The 22,939-nt window shown below is 39.6% G+C and overlaps 1 protein-coding gene across 8 annotated transcripts in view; it reads right to left on the reverse strand.

Moving 5' to 3' along the window:
• The window catches only part of osbpl8 (oxysterol binding protein-like 8), an 87,663-nt gene that overhangs the window by 47,472 nt on the left and 17,252 nt on the right, over positions 1 to 22,939 (reverse strand). For 6 of the 8 annotated variants that reach the window (XM_030151081.1, XM_030151076.1, XM_030151074.1 and 3 more), the window contains exon 2: positions 18,723 to 18,811. Coding sequence is in view for 5 of the 8 variants with exons in the window: in XM_030151076.1 (XP_030006936.1) it covers positions 18,723 to 18,767 (45 nt within the window). In the remaining 3 variants the exon portion in view is untranslated. Of the gene's footprint in view, positions 1 to 1,867; positions 1,873 to 2,240; positions 2,246 to 9,032; positions 9,054 to 18,722; positions 18,812 to 22,939 lie in introns of those variants that run through there. The other 2 variants (XM_030151082.1, XM_030151083.1) reach the window with 2 other exon arrangements.

Genomic DNA, 22,939 nt, shown 5'->3' on the forward strand with positions numbered 1-22,939 from the left:
AGGTGGATGCTCTCTATAAAAGCCTGACAACTTCACCTGATGATTAGTGCTGATTAATTATGCAGATGAGTGTGTGGGAGGATGGAGGTGATTGACTGAGAGGCAAAGTGAAGGTCTAGCAATAAACTCAACATGTAACTGATTTAAAAAAAAAAAAAAAAAAAAAAAAAAGGACTTTGGAAAGTGCGGCTCAACGAGAGCACACAGTTGGCTAACTGCATGTGACAGGTCTCTATTAATATCTAAAAGCCTTATTTCCTATAAAATCAGACTGAAGTAGCAAGGGCTGGAGGGTGACTCAACTCTACGACTTGTTAGCACAAAGAGTTGCTATCAACTGAATGCCAGTGTATATGCAGACATGTCCATTAAGAACATCTAGTTTTAGAGATAAAGCACCATAATCTCTATCTCTTTCTGATCACTGACAATATTTTAAACTGTGAGCAGCAAATGGAATTAAAATAAAACTATACCACAGTACATTTTGGTTTCTAATGCAGGAAAATGCTCATATTGATTCATTTGAGAGAGTAAACAAATGTTTTATGGAGAATATTGTAAAGCTATCTTGTCAAGCACACCGGTGTCTGTAGATTATTGTGTTTTCCATGTCAGAGCAGCATGCATCAACTCAAGACCACAAGACAAATAAATAAATAAGGTCACCCTATAATTTTAGATTCTATTTGAGTGAAGCTGTGCTGACATCCAGCAGGTGTTATTACAGATGGTGGGAGAGACAGCAGCTGACAATCGGTGGCTTATTTGAACAAGATCCTGGATGAATGTTTGCTCTGCGAAACACTTCAATATTTGAAGCTCCCACTGGTCTGATACAGTTCAAGGTTTCACAATCCTGTAACCTTTCACCTGGAGACTTTGAGATAGAATGTGAAACTGTTATTATTCTATGTGGTTCAAACATAAGTATGACCGTGAATATGACATCAAATAAAATGCTGTTAAGAGTTACGTCATGACTGTTAAAACAAAGGATGATCAAAAACTGTCATTTCTGGATTTTTACTGGTGTGGAAATGTTATCAATGTCACAGATGAAATCAAGTATCTTGGACATTTTATTATGAGTGACCTCACCGATGACAGAGATATTTATCGGCAACAATGTAAACTGTATGGGCAGGCAAACATGTTTACCCGTACCTTCCATATGTACTCTGCTGATGTAAAAACTGCACTTTTCAGAACGTTCTGCTCTCCTCTGTATACTGCGCACTTGTGGCGCACATACAAAAATAGATCCATGCACAAACTGGTGGTTGCTTATAATGACTTGATGAGGACACTGCTGAGGGTTCCAAGACATTATAGTGCCAGTCAGATGTTTGTGGATTGTGGTGTTCGATGCTGTGTGGCTGCTATATGGCTTTTTATTTATTCATTTATGTGCAGAGTTACAAAATTATCCAACTCAATTGTACAAGCCCTGGTCTGTCCCAAGATTAGTTCTGTAAGGGTTACATCTAAAATGTGATCTCACTGGCAATCGAGCTTTGATGTGTAAGTAGGCTAACATATGGATTTATGGTATTTCTTTTCTTTTTTATTGTGTATATTTTTATCTTATCCTACAGACCTAGTTTTTGTGTCCTTAATAATGCTTGAATGAATGAATGAATGAATGAATGAGGATACATTTACATTTCTTAGGTGACTTCTGTTTTTCTTCACCTAGTGTCATCTTCAGGTTAAAAAAAAAAAAAAAGACTTCAGCACAAACATGTCAAGTCTGTTTATAGCCACACGATTGCTAGTGGCATTTCTTAGCAGTTACAGTATTGTGCAAAAGGACACCGTTAATAGGGATACACTCTCCTTCCGACAAACAGGAAATCAATGCTACCAGAGCTCTAGTTCCTTAAAAAGCAGGTGGTGCATCCAGGTACTGTATAGTGAGTCAGTTTTCATTAAACCCACTACCAAACTGCAGAAGAACCCAGAGATTTGAGCACTGATTGAGCCTGGAAATTCACAGTTATGACTGTCAGACATGGAGGAGATGTCACCCGCTGAAAACAAGGTTCATTGTGCTGTAATACAGGATGGTGAGCAAACCTGTATTTGATTAGGCCAAAGTCAAGAAATATGAGTCAAAGCAAACACACTCATAACATCCGCTCCCACACTGAATCCCAAACCAAACAGAAACAGTGGAAATTTAAGACAAGGTGACATTTCTCTGTCTAAGTTCGGGGGGGGGGGGCTGTTAGTCTGACTTTTATCAGGCTTTCAGATATAAGCCAGCAGCCCCGCTATGTGGTGGGAATGACACACAAGGTCACTGGAGGAGATGCTCGGAAAAAGCGAAATATTCTAAAAGCTGTTGGAAGCTCCAGAGCAAATGAAGCCTCTTTCAGAAGTGATGAATAAAACTGCTGCTTCATTATGCTGTTAAAATAGAAGCTTTGTGACATTTAGTCATAGGTCACATGTATATTAATATTCCACACAGCTCCATTCAGACATGAGAACATTTAGATAAGGAACTTCACATTCATTTTAGCATTGTACATGAGGGGTTAAGAGATAGAGCATTGAGAACAGAGAACAGTGCCATAAAAACACTATTAACACGAGTATTAAGAGTTTATGTGTTTTATATTGCAGGCCATAGTATGCCATGCTGTTGGAGACAAATAAACGACCACTGATAATCATTTAGCTCAAGAAATGTCACTACTATTACACTACACTGCTGTCTTTTACTTACCATTTCTGTACTTAGGTTTTAAAAAGTGCTTTAATTTCAGACTCTTTAAAAATTAGACCATTGCTGCATCATCTACAGTCGTGCTAGCAGCCCTGTGAGGCTTTACCTTTAACCTTTTAGACAACACAACGCAAAAAAAAGTAATAACTTTTATTTTCCATGTTTTACACACCACTCTTTGGTCAGTGTTACTGAATCCAAAATAACACCATTGGCTGTATATTTTCTTTCCATCTCGGAAACTATTTCAACTTAAATCCTTTATTTGGACCTTGAAATTGCAAATTTTTGCTACTATGGAAGTATAAAGACTAGGGGTGTAACGGTACACAAAAATTTCAGTTCGATACATTTTCGATACGTTTTCGGTATAGTGCAGACCAGTGAAGGGGGGGTATAAGGGGGGTGCACTCCATAACTACCTGTGGGACACAGGACATTTCTACAAAATATTGTTCAGTCATTTGTGCATTAACTGGCACCCCACATGTTACGTATTTTTGTATTTTTGAATGTTCAACGTTCATTTATGGCAAACCCTGTAATTTACTGAGTGTTTTTGAATGCCTCACAGTACTCCCTAAGGTGCTGTAAACATGACCTCACACTAACACCGCAGCAGAGGCACGGCGAAAGAGAAGAGGAGCAGGTTCACTTGATTTTGCCAACTTGAGATAAAAAATAAAAACCTTTTTGCTATAATGGAACTCGTGGACTCTTTTGTGCCACAAAGCAGCAACATACCGAAAACCGAAAGTGAAACTTAATATGCTTTGAACATCTGATCCGGCTTCTGTGCCTCTGTTATACTCTCTGTTGTCATGTTTTGGCTTTTTTTTTTGCAGCGACACTGAGAATTCACCGCTGCTAAATGTATATAGAGTAAAACCCTGCACATGGGTTCTGCTTGTGTTCATCCTGCTTCCTGAGTGTTTGCGCTCTTCACATAGGCTACATTTAATCATTTGGTACACCTCCGAATTGTATCAAAGGCCCTGAACTGAAATGGTTTGCTACAAACGAGTGCATCGTTACACCCCTAATAAAGACTAATATTACTATTTGATTACTTATCCAGCCCCGACAGAAAATGTTATAATCTATTCAATAGCTGCCTTTACCTCTAAGCTAGTGAAAGAAGTAGATTACCATCAGGTGTATCTTCAGAAAAGAACTGTACTGTATACATAACTAGTTCATAATAATATTCTTATTTGTTCCTTTGCAACACATAAGCAGCAATTGCCCACAATATAAGACCTGAAATATAAACTGATATGTAATTATGATACCTGCTGGTTTCTTTCATTCTTGAAATGTAACACAGTGAAACTGAAACGAGGCCCAGTCCTCTCTACTGTAAAGCTCCAAACCCTTTACAGGAAACACGGCCTTAAACACAGCATGCGCCGTCTTCCTCTGAAAAGATGAGGAGTGCTTACGCAGGATAAAATGCCATGACATATTACATAATGTTTAAACATCACTCGCAGCACATTTCTGACCCAGTTTCTTTTTAGCAGCAGGGAAGTAGGAGATAACAACAACAGCTTTTTTTTTTCCCAATATCTGAAGGGCACCTTTAACCATTTACACAGACTGGAGTGAAAACACAACATTATGAAGGCAAAACCTAAAATGTGCCCTAATACCAGACAGACTGCCCTATGCAGTCAGGCTACAAATGTAGTATTTACCTTCTCACAAAGAAGTCCAAGCTAGTTTTGTGTTGTTGCCTCTGTGATGAATACATTTGGTCATGCGGATCATCTTTCTATCCACTGCTCCTATTTGCTCAGCTTATCCAAACATTGCACTTGTCATTTCAAGTCGGTGAACAAATAAGAAATAAGCAGCTTCATGTTTGTTTTCATACATTTACAACAATATGAATCATGTTTCAGCTCCTTTATCTAGTCATATACCCAACATATGGCATGATGAACAAGATGCAGGCTCAGCTGATGTTTTAATAATGGTTTATTTTGTCAAATTTGCTGTGAAGCACATGGGAAAATTGAATATCACTAATGTTTGACAGCCTCTAATAAAAAAAAAGCCTTTGAACTTGTTGGATAACACTGCTGGCTCAGGGCACAACATGTTAATATAAAACAGTGACTTGCTATTTGGTTTGTGTCCTGGGAGCGAATCAACAGCCATTATGTTGACAGGAAGCTCTACCGCCTACCCAGCACAATAATGAAGTTTCTCACAGCAGCTGTTGTGACACCAAATTAATCAGAAGTGTTTATGCACACTGGAAAACAGCTTTCAGTGTTTCTTTAGCTTGTAACAGGGATCTATCTGTTGATGTGTGTTATACTGTATGTAAAGATAAGACAACCAGTAAGAGAGGAGAATCAGTTTCTAACATTTTCATCAAACAGGGATCCTATTTATACTCTGTAATACCTGTACTTCCAATATTTTCCGTCCTTATCAGTCTAATAAAAATTCCTCAACCTTGTACACACTTCTAACACCCACCACTTCAAAACAAACAGAACTCCAGGAAGCTGCAGTGCATGATGGTATCTTCTTTCATTCGCTTTCTCAAACTTGCTTTAATTAAGCAACCTGACACAAGTTGCATCTAAGGTAATTCTGATTTAGAGCTTTTGACCCAAATACAGGTATCAGAGTAGGGATCAGCACCTAGTGAAGGGCTCAATGACAGAGAGACATTGCAGAATACAGAGTAAGAGACTGTGGACTCAACCTATTCAGCCTGTTCAGACTTATTTCCTGCCTGAAGATAAGCACTACCTGAAAGTTCCTGACAACAAGGCAAACAAGACTGACAAATCTCCGGCTCACTGCAGCACAGTAACAGTAATAGAAAGGCATTCCCATGAGTCTAAAGGGTTTGGTAAAACAGCACAATTGGACACGTACTTTAAAAGATATTTTTGATATGAAATTGCCTTATTAACACTACAGTTCTGCTGTTTTTAAACTACTTGCCACTACAATTTTACATCAGCCTATGAGAGCATTTGCCAAATTCTGCAATCCTAAACCATCGTCCTTAGCAGCACTAGTTGAGAAGTCAGTAAGTCCAAGCCAACATGAGGTAGTGTCAGAGGGGTGCTATCCATCAGAGAACTGACACATCTGTCAGCAAGTAGAAGATCCATGGCCAGAGCCTGGGTAGAGTGGGCAGGCTCTGCACTAAGTATGAGGTGCAGGTCCTGGCTGCTACCCATGCACTGGCTGATTTACAGCTGGTGCAGCGCTGCAACACACACTACAAATAAAACGTCTAATTGTATCACGCTGAATACTATAACCAGATGACTGCATTAGCCAAGATACTGTCTCAAGCAAAATCTGAGCCAAGGTATTAAACACCATTGACTGTGGGACAGCTGTACCAGAGGTATTCCTAGATTTTAAAAGCTGGCAGAGGAGGTAGGAGTGAGTTAAGGACCCACAATCTGTCACAGTGAAGTGTCTGGAAGACTATGGCGAGTTTTGTACTTCAAGAGTTTTGGGGTCTCTTGGAAAAAAAAACAGATGTGACAGAGCCTCCTAACAGTGTGGCCAAAGATGACTCTTAAAAAGAATAAGACCAGTGATTTTCTGTACTTGTGCAGTGTTTCATCTACAAATTGGTATGACTAAGTCCTGGGACTCAGCTCATCAAAAAAGACTGATTCCTGCTGATCTTTTGTTGAGTCCCACTGCAATAATATTGAGTCCCAAAGTAAAACTTTAATTTTAATAAGTATGTGGTTTGTTTCAACATCTTCATTTTCCTTATCAAATTATTCACAATGTCACACATATACACCGTTGTCCACACATAAACAGAAAGTGAAACACAATCATATTTTCCTGAACTGTTTAATGAATAAATGTAAATATTCTGAAAGGATGATGATTTTAAAACATGTTAGAGTGATATGATACAGACTGGTTAGTGGTGGCACTCCTGGTGAGTGATAGACAAATAACAACAGTGGCATATACTCCAGTTACTCTGTAGGTCAGTCAATGGATTTCTTTTTAATTTCCTTCAGTTTATAAAGCCTCCTCTCCTTTTGGTTTTTCCACATCAAGTGCCTTTCGAAAGTTGAAGCTCACTCGTTTGGGCCCCGTTTTAACTCACTTGAGTTTGTCCTGAGTATCTACATTGAGACAGTTTCTCTGCTGGGTGAGGATCTGAAACAGTTCAGGAAAATATGATGTACTTGGAACAGACCATGTGTCGAGTGCATCTTCTATAAATGACACATCGTGCTGTTTTAGATAGTGTGAAAGGGGGATGTGTGTCTTTTCTAAAGGATGTACTTGAAACATGGTCTGTGGATCCTTAAAAGGTAAAAAACAAACACCACTAGTTCTATCCATCCAAACTGCTGCTGACATTAAAGTTGTCCCATTTGTTGAAGATAAGAACATCAACCATGTGAATTAAAGAGAGCAGAATGCTAAGGCAGTGCCTGAGGATAATGAACAAGGAATATTTGAATTCAAACTGCTACAGATATGAGTGGAAGAGGACAGAAGGGAAATTGCAAGCCTTGTATGGCCTGACAGGAAATCTATACAGAGATAATTTTCAGCAGCAAAGCAAATTCCGACAGTAGAGCAAACAGACACATTCACAGTGGATCGCCATTTTTCATGGTGTCCTCCCACCACTAACATAAAACCTAATGATGTCAACTGACATAGGACTGTAGACAGAGCGGATTAAGAAAAGGATGCCTGTTCGTTTGCAGGGAGGTATGGTGGAGCCACTTGACCTCCCAACGACAGCTTTTCATCAGACTGTAGTGTTTCAGTGTGGCAGTCTTCAAAACAGGGGAGGTGGGGGGTATCTGGGTGGGTCTGTGGGCCTCACACAGAGAGGTGGCTTGGTTTCATCACTGCAGGGGGGCTCAGGGACAGCATAGAGGGGACAGGCTAATCCTTTTTAAGAGAAAGACACTGCGTAACATTATCGACCTAGAATTGTTATAAGCAACAAATCAGGTTAAGTAGAAACCCAAAAGCAACAAAACGTTCATGTCATTTTGAAGGTTCCTCTCTGGGCTGGTGGATACAGATGACTGGAACGTCCAGCAGGTGGTTCAGTTCATTACATTCTAGAAGTTAGGGTGAGTGGAGCAGCTGCACATTTGGCAGTAAAAACGATTTTATGCTCCACTATAAAACACAGCTTTCTTGGAGAGAAATTACATGAATAGATCAATACCTCTCTCAGCAGCGGATTAGCTCACCTGACTTTGTCTCCAAGTAACAAAGTCCACCTACCACTACCTCTTAAATCCATCCGGTTATATATATTATCTCCATTGTTTGATTTGTACAGACAGTGTAAAAATGTCTCGTTGTGGTTTTACAATGGCTTCTGTATCCATTAATTTTATGGCTTTAGAGGAGAGTGGTATCTAACTTTCAGAAGAACAGAGCATGTATCTGTATAAGGTTATTTGAAAGATGGTAAAAATTATTCCCTGTCCTTAGGCATCGAGTCCATCATCTTAACACAGGCCTAAGTTATTACTATCAATCTGATTATTACATTCTTGCCAGCTGCCTGCAACCTTTATTAAAAACAAAAACACAACTGTTTCTGGAAAAGTGTGTTCTTGTATGCAACTGCATCACCATACATTAGCATTTTGTCCTCATCCAAATGAACTGTGGTCATTTTCACACATTTAGGCAGACATAGCTAATTTATGTGACTGCCAGAAAGAAAACTAATAATTGTGGGATTGTTTTGCCCAGTTTGACCTGTGGGCCTCTGTGAGAGCACTGTATTTAAGAACTACCATGTTCCTGTAATGTACTCGTCCTCCTTGTTTAAGGCTGCTTGATGTTTCTGTCTCTTAATTGCTGCAAGCAACAAGATACCTTCCCTCTATCATTAGGCTCTATTAGATCCATGCATGGGCTATCAGCCTGCAGAAACCCTCCCAGATCAGCTCCACGTTAGAATCCATCAAGTAACAAATACTGATCTGTGTTATGCCCATCTATGTTAATAGCAACAGCATGATTTGTGTTTGCTGTCAACGTAGCCCTTGAGGAAAGCATGGCAATGTGTTGGCCTTCACTCTGTAACAACATAACACACTGAGCAAATAACAACCAGGAGTGTAAAAAGACAAGCAAGTAACAAAACTGGTCAAATGAAACTGCACACAGAACGATGAAGTAGAGGTTTTGCATCAGCCAGCCACACAGTCTTACATATACAGTCGAATACACCTCCTCTTGCTTCCCCTTTCCAGATTTGACAGAGCAAAGGTTCACACACAGAAAGAGAGGAAATGCATACCGTGTGTCAGTCGAGGGAGGTGAGCTTGTCGCTGCTACCGCTCCTTGGTTTAGACTAAACCCTGTACGACAAGCCACTGAGCTCAGCCCTCTCTCTCTCTCCCCCTCTGAGTGAACGCTAAAGGGAGGAGACAAGGCTGAGGAGAGTACGAACACGCTGGAGAAGTCCAGTCTCTCTCCCACTCTCCACCGAGTGCTCTTTTCCTCTTCTTTCTTTCTCCTCGCTCAGAGCCCTCAGTAATTTGTGTTGTTGTCGTCTACTCTGTAAATCTGCCACATCGCTGCCATCTGATGCCTCGTCCTTTGCTTTTCATCTTGCCGCGAAGCTTAGCCAAAAGTGCACTCATGATTTTCCCTCTTCCTATCTCTCATTCCACCTCCTCCTCCTCCTCCTCTTCTCCTTCATTTTGACTACAATACAACTCTTTCACATACTTTTCAGGCAAACATCATCTGATGCACAAAGGGGCAAATTACCACACAACCACAAAAACAAGGAAGTAGGCTGCTGCTGTTTTTAAAGGACTGAAAGGGAATCAAAATGGAGTGTGTTGAGGCAGTTACTTGAGACAGAGTTGTATTTGTGTGGTTGTAAATTTCTACAGTACTGTACACGTGCACCCTCGAGCATAGTTACAGTAACACACATTGATTCTTGTTGATCGAGCTCCTTCTGCACCAGTAAACCAAAGCGGCTGAGCCAGACCATTATGGAAAATCACCCCAGAGAACGTCACATGAACGACACAGCCACCCTGCTACCTTATTATGAGCCCAATAATGCAAGCTTTAACGCACTCTCCTCAGCTACTGTTTCCACTGACCTGCTTAACAGTTTTCCGAACAACACACAAAACCGGGGCCACTTAAAGATACAAAGCGGCGTTACGGTGGAGCATGTACCATTTGTGTTGAAAAGGGTGTCATTTTTGGAGATACTGCAACACAAAAGGCTGTTTGTGGTTAACACAGCTGCAAACGCAATTTGTTTTTAGCCTCATCTTTTGTAAAAGCTAATAATCTGCAGGCCACAGCCGGCAAATCACCAGCACACACACATAGTCCCCTAGGGCAAGGTGAAACATGGGTCTGCTGTGTTTACTTTTTACAGCCCTTCAACATTTTTGTTAGTAGTCTGCAATTAGGACTAAAGGGCTGGTGAAGGGAAAAACACACAAGTGTAAAAGGAGTTCAACAGTTGGTGTTCTATGAAAAGGGAAAATATGACAGATCATCTCCAAATCTACCCTTGGCTTTATTGAAATAGAATTTAAAGATCATTAACAAGTTTGGCAACAGGAAAACACACTTTCTGTTAAGTTTAGAAGAAAATACTTCAAAATTATCAACATTATGGTTATTCATTAAACCCTGATTATATTCTTTTTTTGGGTTATTCAATATTTGGGCTCAGTTTATAATTTGTTTATTTATCACAAGTCATATTATCCCAACATTAAGTCATGTTATCACTCACAGATTTTCCTCATATCACTGAGGCCTAAAATGGTTTAAATTATTTGTAAGAAACCACAAAGGAGCACCCAGAACAGGCTAAGCCAGCCTGCTGACACATGATTCACATCATGGGGTTTGTTGAGAGATATGATTTGCATCCTGAAACAAGTGGTGCCAGACACAACAAACCCCACCCCTCGCACGTATTGCAGCTTATTTTGGCTTCAATCCAGCTGATGTCATCATGTCTATGCATGTGCTGATGTCAGCATATCAACCGCCTCTGTATATGTGCCAAGTTTGAAGTAAATTGAAACAAAATTGATGTTTTTATAGACATTTGAAATTTTGACCATTACAAGTAAATGGGGAAAAAAAGATTGTAAAAACTCATTAAAAAAATTGGAATTTTGACCTACTTTTCCCAAAATGTAATCAGGTCTATCCTGGGTCAATGCCAATCTATAAACCCAATTTGGTATGAATTCAACCAATAGTTTTGCTGCTAGAGTGTTAACAAACAACAAACCGAAACAAAAACAATACCCCTTTGGGCTAAAAAGTCCCTGTTCCTCACACTGTGCTGTGGTGACAGAGGTTATCAAGCAACCAAACACTTCCTTCAAGGACCCTGAAAATAAACTACAGTTGAAACAACCAAACCAACAAACCACATTCGTCAGATTCAGAGACGTAAACTCATCTACGAGTGAATGTTTTAATCAGGACTAAAGTGCTCGGCTGCAGACGGGAAACTCCTGCTGAGTGTGATTCAGTCTGTGACTTTGACAATGTTTTCACAAAGACGGAGGAAAAACAAAGCAGCCATTTATAGTAGAAACTGTGGCACTAACACAAAAAACCTTTGATGGGACTTGTGTTTGGCTGTATCACATCTTTATGAACACATGCTACAATAGTCAGTTTGAAAGAAGCCAAACCATCACAAAGAAGAATTCAAGGTTTTATATCTTTTTTTTTTTTTTTAATTCAAATGATTTATAACTTTCTAACTGAAGTGTCACACACCCACATCTAGTCAGTTATCTAGAAAATGTCATCATTTATCAATAGACATGTTTATATGTTTTTATATGTCTTTGCATCCAGTTCTATTTTCTAAGTGAAAACATTTTAAAACAAGCGGTGCCAGGCACAACAAACCCCGCCCCTGGCACGAATTGTAGTTTATTTTGGCATCAATCCAGCTGATGTCATCATGTCTATGTGTGTGGTGATGTCAGCATATCAGTTGTCTCTATATATGTGCCAAGTTTGAAGTAAATTGAAACAAAATGAATGCTTTTGAAATTTCGCCCATTATAAGTAAATGGGAGAAGAAAAAGATTTTAAGAATTCAGAAAAAATTTTAACTTTGACCTACTTTTCCCGAAATGTAACCACATCTATTCTGAGTCACTGGCAATCTATAAACCCAATGTGGTATGAATTCAACCTACAGTTTTGCTGCTAGAAAAACACTCGGAAAGCGCAGACCTCTGCCAAAATGTAATCATTTGTTCCTTGTGCCAGTATCAACATTTCCTGAAAATTTCATGAAAATCCATCCATAACTTTTTGACTTATCTTGCTAACAGACAAACAGACAGACAGACAAACCCCAATGAAAACATAACCTCCCCCATTACACTTGGCCGTGGTAACAAACAAAGACACAAAGAAACAAACCAAACCAAAAACAATACCCCTTGCCTCCCCCTTCGATGGGTGGGTTAATAATATCTAATTTCCAGAGAAAAGATGTGAGAAATTATAACACATTGAGTATTATACCAAATTAATCTTGAAAAGGCAGAGACAGATTATTAGATCCATTCTATTAGAGAAAGATAACTATGACACAGACAATGCGACATAGTTTAATTCAACATAACACAACATTTCAGTTTTCATTTAGCTAAAGTGCAACTTATTTTTTCTATTTAGAGATGAGCTATGGGTGTTAACTAGGGATGTGCACAAATAATTGATTATTCGATTATTCAGAACAGGAAGCATAGTCTGGACTTGATTTGACTGTTCTTATTTGGGTGGAGTTTTGGGCAGGAGGAGATTTCTGCTTAACAATATAAACACACACAATTAATGTTGATGCCGCTGTGTTTGTCTGAGAGCTGCATACGTTAAGAAAAATGTTTTTAAAAGTTATATGGTATATTTGAGATTCACTTAATCTGACTTGAATTGGTTTCATTATTCGACTTAGAAAAAAATTATTAAAATGCCCATCCCTATAACATATAAGTTCCCTATTCGGTGGATTCCATGGCAAGATGTCGCTAATGCTCATACAAGTGGGATTACACCAATAGCTCTTTTTTCTAGGAATCACTTGGTAATAAAAGGGTACTGTGCAGGGATATTTCTGCTAGCTCTATGATACAATGAGTTCCAATCCTCTCACTTCTCAGTGTTGAAAAAAGCAGAAACCATACTTCATTGGGATTGCTGCCCATGAGCCGACACACAACAGATAACCCTCCTCAGTCCAATGAAACACGATACTCCACCAAGTGTGTGTGCACATTTATTGATTCACACCAACAAAAGACGATGAGACCAATGCGGTTTAATCAATTCCAGCAGATTCCAATAGGCTGATACTCGTATAGTTCATCAAATATGCAGCAAAGGCAATATTTTAATGATTGATCATCAGGGGAATGCACAGGTCTTTTCTGTGAATCATCCAAACTGTGTGATGCTACATTCTCCCACGTTTTTCATTGCCCGGCATCAATAAATCCATACTGTGTTGATTACTGTTACAAATCGGCAGCCTACCCACCTCCTTGGCCTGATTTTTCTGACAGAATTGAAGAAATCTAAGCACAACATGCTCTCTTCATCTATTTCCGAGTTTGCAATGCTTAAAAACCTGTGCATTGCCCACATGATATAAAGTCTGCTATGAAAGCATCTCACAGATGTACACTTTCAGATTTTAAGACCGAGGCCAAGCTGAAGCCATGGAGAATAAGCTTGCTTTTCGTGTTTACTTTAAATTTACTTCAGTGGTGACGGTGTGTGTCATCAGCCCTGGCTGTCACCTCGGTTCCATCAACAGCACCCGGAGTCCAAACACCGATGTGAGCCCTGATGTACAGAGGCGGATGTTGCCTTGGTTTCTCTCACTCTGAGAGCAGCCTGGAGCCAATTTTCACCTCTGGCTTATTCCAGCCACCTTTAAGTTAGTCCTGTCACATTAAAGAGCATTTTTGCACTACAATAACCCTGCACAGGCAAAAACAGCTTTTATAAATATATATATATATATATATATATATATATATATATATATATATATATATATATATATATATATATATATATACACATATATATATATATATATATATATATATATACATATATATATATATATATACCTGTTAACCAATACTTTGCACATGTTTGTTCTTGGTAAAAATGTTCTGATTCACTAAAATTAAATAAAAATCGTCCAAAATAGTAGTATTTTTTGTATTAAACTCCCCGATTCCCCCATGTTGTATGTCAGCAATGAAGATTATAAAATCACAGCTACAACTTACAAAGTCAAACATTAGTTAAGCTTTTGATAAAAATACTGTTCAGTAGATCACAGTGATGAAGTCCTCCTGCAGTCTTATGGTTATAGCACATGCCACTAAGTTTAATATACATTATGGTGGTGGTGGGGCCTTATTTTATTGCCCTCCTTTGCATGTTCCATGTCAACTTTTTACTGCTACTGTAATAAAATTCAAGACTTGTCTATGATCTCAATGGTGGACATATGTTAACTCTCAACGGTCCTGTGCCTCAAAGATAAATTATCCTAGTCAAAGGCCAGACACCATTATAATTACAGCTGAGTGTACTGTATATGTTTTAGAAAAGGACATAGCCATTTCTGCCAGAATGATTACATCTAATAATGGGTATTAAAAAATAATGCATGGGTCTTAACTAAAAATGAATCCATGAAAACCTCCTGTCCTCTCTCTTTGGTCTCCTGTTAATTAATTTGAAACACTGCAAGAAAGTTCCTTCCCCAAGCTGATAAAGTTTCATAAATAAACTTGATTCTGTGAATTTATGCAACACTGAACCTCAATGAATAATCAATATAAATATGAATGATGACTATGTCTCAACAGGGTTCCTTTCAGGCATGAAAGGAGTCCATTAATGGGCTACTAAATTTGTCGATTTTTGTTATGAGTGTGATCTTGGCCTCCATATTCTGCTGAAAAGTTTTTGTACTGTTAACAAGAAAACATACTCTTTTTTTTTTTCCTCACTGAGAGAATGTGAGTTTATTTTTACGTTGTTTGATGCAAAGCTGCTGATAGCACAAAACCAGATGAGAAGGAGACACTTGTTGATTAAATAGTCAGAGGAAATGTTTCCTGCCAGCTATATTAGACATAAATGAATTAATGCAAGCTTGAATATTTTTTTGCCCTGCCCTGCATTCACCCGAGGAAGCTTCCCGGCACAGCCACATTAAAGCAAATGGGATGAAGTACGCTGTTCATAGAAAATTCAGAGGATAAAAGTCTTTCCTCGCACATTTTAGCTGTTCAGATACTGTCTGCCTGTGATCTGAGTCACAGATCCTCTTCTTTGCCTCTATTCTGTCACAAACCCATTGTTGAAGTGCATAATGCCTGTCTATGTGGCTTTTCATTCCCACCTATTCTGAACAGCAGGTCACCAGCGCTTTCATTACAGTATGTACAATGCAAATGACAGCAGACTGATTGAAACAGGAGGGGGGTGGCTGCTATAAACCTTCCTGAAGCATCTCCTGTTGGAGGATGTCAGAGAGGAGAGGGGGCAGAAGCAGCAGACACCTGGCGTGCTTCCCAGAGGCTTTCATCTCGTGATGGGAGGCATCCACTCTACCAACAGGCTCGTTCAGCAAACAGCAGGATGTGCCAGCAACACAATACGTCCCACAGTTTAAGTCTCACACCATCCTGGCACTGCGATCTCTCAAAACGTGTGATCAAGTCATAATACACTGGACTGCAGCAACTGTAAAGGAAGGATTTTTGCTAAATAGCACATAGAGGTAAACATTCCTCAAACTCAATCCAATCCAAACTAAAGCATTCAGAAGAGAAAGTAAATAGACCAATGTGGCTTTCAAACCAATTTATGCCTCAGCAGTTTAATTATGCAGCTGCTAAAATAGACTCTGGAGAAGGCGGGGTGAGAAATTAGCTTGCACTAATGATGGAGATTGAGTGTTATTAAAACTTACTCCCACACAAAGCAAGATTCAAAGAAGTAGGGGACGGCTTTAACTTTGCTCCATGCAATCCAATTGTGTGTCTTTGTGTGCGGAAGCCTACGGGAGTGATGGCCAGTACTGTTACCGCCTGAATTATCTGGAAATATAATTGGCCTCCAGCTCGCAGCTAAAATGGCTGGTGAGGATTATGATTAAGGTGAAATGAAAGGGCAGAATCACAATCTAAGAAGCAAAGAGGAGCGAGGTGGTGTTTTATGTGAGACCGTGTGCATGTGTGCGGGCTGAAGGTGCCCCTTATTCAGACACCGAGTAAGGTTATAGTACTAAGACACATTTGTCTGAAAACTGAAACAGAGTGGATGTTTTACAAAGCATTTGGATACAAAGATGATAGCTAAAATTGATTATTTAGAGGGAAATTATAGCAAAGAAGGCAAAAAAATAGTAAAGTTCCAAGTATGTGTGCAAGGAAGGGGGTGATATCAGTAAGCAAATTCACAGTCACAAAGTGCTTCACAGTACAAAATACACGTAAAATACAATACAATGCAATAAATACATTAAATGCAATCAGCTGTAGCAGCCCTGAGGCAGTTTGGATCTAAAATGCCTGCTTGAACAGGAATGTCTTAAGCTGTTTTTTAAAAGGCTCAACAGAGTCAACAGAGCCCGTATCAGCTGTTAATGAATACTAGGTGTAGGGCTGCACGATTTTGGCAAAAAAAAAAAGTACAGATTTTTTCCTCTAAAAACTCGATTTTTGATTTTGATTTTGATTTTTGGGTAAAACTACAAAAGACAACAGAAGTCAGCATGTCGTTTTCGTGAGCAGCCCACAATGCAAGGCACTGCTCTGACCTCAAATCTGTGATGGTATCACGTGATGAACCCACAGAAGTTTATTTTTTCTTAATCAAATCTTTATTGAATGAAGTAGAGTATACAAACAATGTATACAACAAGAAAATAACATAAGTTTGCCAGGGGGAATACACGATAATACAATGTCCAAATCAGAGAAAATACTTGTTATTTATACCTTTTTTATACCTGCCTTTTTGTTTCCAGATTTATCTAACAGCTTTAAATAAAGTTCAACATCTTTCAAAAAATAAATAATATTTGGTTTTGTGTTACAGAACTTAGATTTGTGAATGAAAAATTTAGCAAGTAAGAGGACTAAATTAATTATTAAAATGTATTTATTCATTTATGTATGTATGTATGTATGTATGTATGTATGTTTTTTTCTTTTTTTTTCTGGGTATCTGGGCCCACAGAAGTGATACCAATGTAAGTCAGTGACAGGCATCAGTCGTGCGTGCGTGCGTGCGTGCGTGCATGGACCACGTTAATATGAGTGATCCACATGCGGTTCTATTTAAATTGGGGGATCTGTGCGTGGAACAGACCGACCCAGGACACACTGGAGGGATTCTATCTGTGGAGCTGGTGGATGTGTGTGGGCACAGGGCTGTCTGGGCTCCTCTGCTGAGGCTGATGACCCGAGACCCGGACCCGGATCGGAAGAAGACAGTACGGTACGGATCCGGGACAACGTAAGATGAATGATCCGCATGCAGTTCTATTTCAGTTGCGGGATCCGTGCGTGAAACCACGGCTTACATTGTTATAAGTACTGAGGGCTCATTAACACGTTTAAAGTCCGGTCATTACACAGACTTCTGTGACAGACCGCTGTCACTGATAGGAGGAGGAGCCTACGGGAGCCCGCAAGCGCGCGGCCCAGAGGCACGAGAAAGATGAAATCGATTTTACGATTTCCCTGTTTTAAAAATCGTCCCAATTAAAAAATCCGATTTCGATTTAAAATCGATTAATCGTGCAGCCCTAATTAGGTGTTTCCAGTTAAAGCCTATCATTCTTAGATCAGCCTCTAAAACTTCACCATGGGTGCATCTCTACGCCAACAGCATCAGCATCATCTCTGAGTATCACTATTATTTAAATTGTAAATTGGGGTTACATAACACCAATACAGACTTGTGAATTTATCATAATCATAACTATGAGCAAAAATCTGGATAACAGAGCAGATAATAAACAAACAACATCCAAAAAGTTAAAAACAAAACTTGCTGAAAATGTCCACTAGAGACACACATGCGGCACCTTAGCCTTATAACGTCAGAGAGCCCATTTTGCATCTACGTTCGACAAATACAGATTTTTTCTTTTCAACAAAACCTCTTTCATCTGGCTTTTACACACTTTTGAGACTAGCTAGACAGGTTTGACTGAAAACCCACATGCAGGACTGAAGATCCAAAACCACTGAGCAATTAACTACAATGTCCCTGCTTGACTATAGAGATTAGATTTTCACTGAAACTCAAACGTATATGTATTTCATGGACGGTGTTTGGATAAAAGTAAATTCTGATATATACTATGTCACTGAAACACAAAAGTTAAGCCAGCTAAACCAAATCATCATGTTCTATAGTCTCAGTCCACTTCTTATTTTAATAGAATAGTGTGAATTTGCAATACAAAGAGGAACTTAGAACAGCATTAACTTCACACTTTAATGCAAAAGAAGGAACAACCGCTGTGGGTGGTTGTGTCTTTTTTTGGTAACATGTTTGTTTCCTCATCATTTCTATTCGTTAGAAAGATGAGGCTGAAAACATACAAATGCGTGACCTTTTAACATCTACAACCAAAATACCTGTACAATAGCCGTCTTGTTTCTCCAGTGACACACAGTCTGATAGGAGTTTAATTACATGCAGCAGAGTACGACAATCTGGCGGCAGGTTATTGGAAAATACAATATTAGCACCTGCAGCTAAAGATTAGGGCTTAGACGATGGATTTCTCATCAGTCAAGTGAGTAGATTTTTTAGAATGTTCTCCCACTTTCCCAATCCTTTTGGAACTAAAATTTTTATATGCATTTCCATCTCACATGGGACTATTATATATGTCAGCGTGTTAACTCACCAAAGTTTTCTCAGGCTCCTGCTGGGACTCAGAGGTGGACTCCATGGTCTGGTACAACCTGAGTCAGCGCTGCTCTGATGACTGCATATCTGTCAGGAGGGATAGGAAACACGTTACCACGACAGGATAATATTTTTATTTCAACCTAAAATGCTTAACATTTAGATGTGTATAATTGCATCCACTTATTATTGTCAAGTAAGCGAGGTTGTTGGTTTCACCTATTTAAAATTCAGTCCTCTAAGCTTTTGGGTTATTTTAAAAGCAGTAATGTTTTGGCTTGGAAGAGCACTGCATTTTTTTTTCCCAAAGTGCCTGATTCACCTCATGTGGGATGGCTAGTTTGCAAGATTGGACTTCTGTGCTGTATCATGCCTACTCATCTACAGCAAACAAGCTGCACTGGCTGTTTACAGGACAGAAGAAGAGCAAAAGATTTGTCTTTTTTTTTTTTTGATGTTGTGCACTAATTCTGCAGAACCTGCTCACCACACCCTACTGTATTTCTGCATCCAAACAAAGGTGTGGTGGCCTCAGGCCTATAACAAACACTGACACTAGTACACGGATGCGGGGGAGGATGGAGCATCAGCCAGCCTGTCAGCTCCTTTACCCAAGAGAGTTTGGAAGAATTTCTTCTTTCAATCTATCCTTCTGTCTGCCCTCAGCTTCTTTTCCCTACAGAGGTGTCAGAGCATGACACTGTTTTTAACCTTTATCTATCAGGGGAAAATTTCTGCTGGCTGCCACTTAGCTGCTCCACTGGACCAGACAAGAGTTACTGAAGGGAACGTCAGTTATGCTGCCTGTATTCGGCTACTTTTGGATTCCATAGGAATTTGTTCTCGTGCAGTTCATTTGGGGCAGCTGTGGCCTAGACGGTGGGAGAATCCGTTTGTAGTGGAAGAGTCACTAGGTCGAGTCTCGGACTGGCAGAGAAATTCCCGTGCTCTTGAGCAAGATACTTAGGCCATGTCCACACGAAACCACATCTTTTCCTATTTGATCTTTTACTTTGTCATTTTCAATAAAGTGCTCCATAAACATAGAATAGTTTCAGAAAATATCTGCGTCCACACGAAAAAACTGAAAAGGATGTAGTGCAAATGCCAGGCCAGTGTGCAGTGTTGTAATGCTCTCACAAAAAACAGAGAAGAGGACGTGGAGCATGGGCATAAAGCTTGCTCACTGTATACAAACCATAGACTACAGAGGAGGAACAACAACAACATGGCAAACACAACTCTGCACGGTCGATCCAAGAGTATGTAGTGAATATTGTTAGCTATGGTTGTTTGTTGCTCATTGTAATGAAAGAGTAGCCAAAATTTTTGATTCAGTATTTCCAATAAGCTCTATAGCTGTTGTAGCACGAGCACTACTCTGTAGTCCACCGTTGTTATTGTGAAATGACATCTTGCTTCTGTGGTGAAAGGTTAGAAAGGTGGGGCTATGACCTCATCGTTTTAGTTGCGGTCTGGTCGTACAGAAGAGGATATGAAACTGGCATTTTCAAATTTATCCACTCTGAGACCCAGTTTCAAAAAGCTGCAGTTTCAGTGACTAAAACCGTCTTCGTATGGACAAGGCCTTAACCCCCCCCTCACTTTTTTGGCAGCCCACTGCTCCTAGTCTGCACTGAGTGGTGTGCTCCTGCATGTTCAGCTAGAGATGAGTTGAATACAGAGGGGCAATTTCAGTGTGTGTATATGTGTGTGTGTGTGTGTGTGTGTGTGTGTGTGTGTGAGAGAGAGAGAGAGCATGTTCAATATATACAGACAAATTAATTAATTAATTATATTTAAGTTCAGGTGTTACAGAAAAGGTTTGGGCAATGCATTTCCTATGTTTGATTTGCTGAAAAGTGAAGCCAACGCAGATCTTAAAGCTTTAATAAAGCTGATGCAGAAAGTCCTGGCTCCCATAAACCTCAAATGAACTTAAAATGCTAAATCAATAATATTTTCCATGACACATTCCAGTCCCATCCATTTAATTTACCAGGTGTCTAATAAGTGATCTGGTGGTCCATCTATGAATGACTCCTATGGTAATTTGATCTCAGGTCAAATGGCTTTGAGGTCTGTATGGCATCTGGCTCGCCTGTTGAGTTTTGGTTTATTAAATAAACGGTATTGGTTCCTGACAGACCACCCAACTGTAAATTATAGGTTCTGCTAACAAGACTGTAAAATTGCCTTGTTCCAGAGCTCAATAAAATGTACCATTTTACCAAGTCAGCAAGCTAGTGTTTAGTATTCGCTTATTTATGACCCATTGCACACAGGTCTAACCCCACAAGCTAATTCTGCTCTTTTGTTCAAACATGGTCACTTCTGGCTCTAAAAATCCTGGTGATGACAAAATTACAAACTACTGACTTCAACATGGCAGTTCAGAAACCCATGAATGATGTCACCGTACCTTCTTCAACCAATTATATAATTCATGGTTGTCGGGGATTCGGAATAACATTAGCTTCAAGCACTGAAGATGATCCTATCTTGTATGTTGCTATAAAGGAAGACAACTCAAACAACACCTGGAATGATTAACAGCGTAGTAAAAAGTCAGGTATAGCAACATTTTTTAGATTCCTTTCACCTGATACACAATATGACCACAATAACAAGGTCCCCCATTAGAGTCAGTGTTTTCTTTTTGTCCATTCTGGCCATTTTAGTTAAGCATCAGTCTGGTTAACAGTGTAGGTGACAGTAATGCATCTTAAAAGGTGGATGCCAACTGCTATAGGGTTTGAGGAAGCCAAATTTATGACTTTTTAAGACATTTTTCACGGTGTCTATAATCAAATTTAAGGCTTTACATTCACAAAACACCAGTACAACAGGCCTCATTCTTATTACAAACCAGTCTTAACCATGTTACAATCCAGTTAAGGTACATTTACATTTCTCCACAACTAATGTTTCTGCTACTGACGTTCAAGCTGCTAAAGCTCATAACTGAACCCCTCCACCCATGAATTACTGTTGGCGGCTGTTAGGCTAAAATACTACGCACTGATTACAAGTTTGACAAATTCTTTACAAAGATTTCCAAAACAAATACAGCAATAGCACTTATTGTATCTGTGGACATTTTAAGACATTTGAGTGCCAGACTTAAAGCTATACCGTATGATGTGGCATTTTTACACTTTTCTTTTGTCATCTTAAAATGCTCCTAATAAGTGTGTGTCAAACTAAAATGTAAAAGAAATCCACCAGGTATTGAAACTCAAAAATGTTTAATTCTCATATATTTCTAATAAAAGTCTGACCAATCATTTTAGTCGGTCCGAATAAAATAACTGGCCGAACCTGACTGAGCCTCCTGTCAATCATCCATTACGGCCGTCCAGCATCCGATCCATTATCGCCGTCTCACATCCGATATGTGTCCCTCTGAATCTGACGCTTCACTGGCGCTGCTTCTCCTGTCACTGACCACAGTCTACTGTCTAGGATGTGTATGGATAGAACTGACATGCACATGTGGAAGGGATTAAATGGATTTATGAACAGAAAACTGAGGGGCACAAACGGGAGTCTGATGAATGAAGGATGGAGATAAAAGTCCGGAAGTCAGCTGTACTGGACTAAACAGGTCTGCATAAAGCTCAGCTTTTATGACGGTGGGACTCATACAGGTACATGTACATGGTGTCATACAATGTAAGATGATGTAGGATGATAATTGTATGGACTATGAAACTTCAAATGTACACGGAAAATTCGCGGAGGCCGCGCGTTCACAGTGCGCGCGCCCATCCCCTGGGCACTGCAGTGAAGACACTGACCCAGTACTGCACAGACCAGGTCTACTGATGGAACAGGAGCCGCGGGCCCACGACAGGTGGATCATGCATCTGATTACTGAGGGAGGGGTCCGCGGACACGCCAAAACGGACCGGACCTCCACCTCTGCTTCCTCCTCCGTTTGCATCGCGCATCAGAAGAGAGGAGGAGGAGCCTCAGAGCTCAGGCAGAGGGAAGGGGGCGGGGCTTTGGAGGGAGGCGGGTTGTTCATGTTCAAACTTTTACTAAGTGCTGTGAGAAATACCACATCGGTAGGTATAGCTTTAAGATTTAAGATGAATTATAAAATTTAAGGATAATTAAAACATTAATTTAGGAAAATGTAATTTCACACTTTTTAAGGATCTGCATACACCCACAAAAGCAGATTCCAAAGTTAGTTTTGAGCTACCAGGA

The sequence above is a fragment of the Sphaeramia orbicularis genome, chromosome 12, assembly GCF_902148855.1.
Source record: "Sphaeramia orbicularis chromosome 12, fSphaOr1.1, whole genome shotgun sequence".
Classification (NCBI taxonomy): domain Eukaryota; kingdom Metazoa; phylum Chordata; class Actinopteri; order Kurtiformes; family Apogonidae; genus Sphaeramia; species Sphaeramia orbicularis.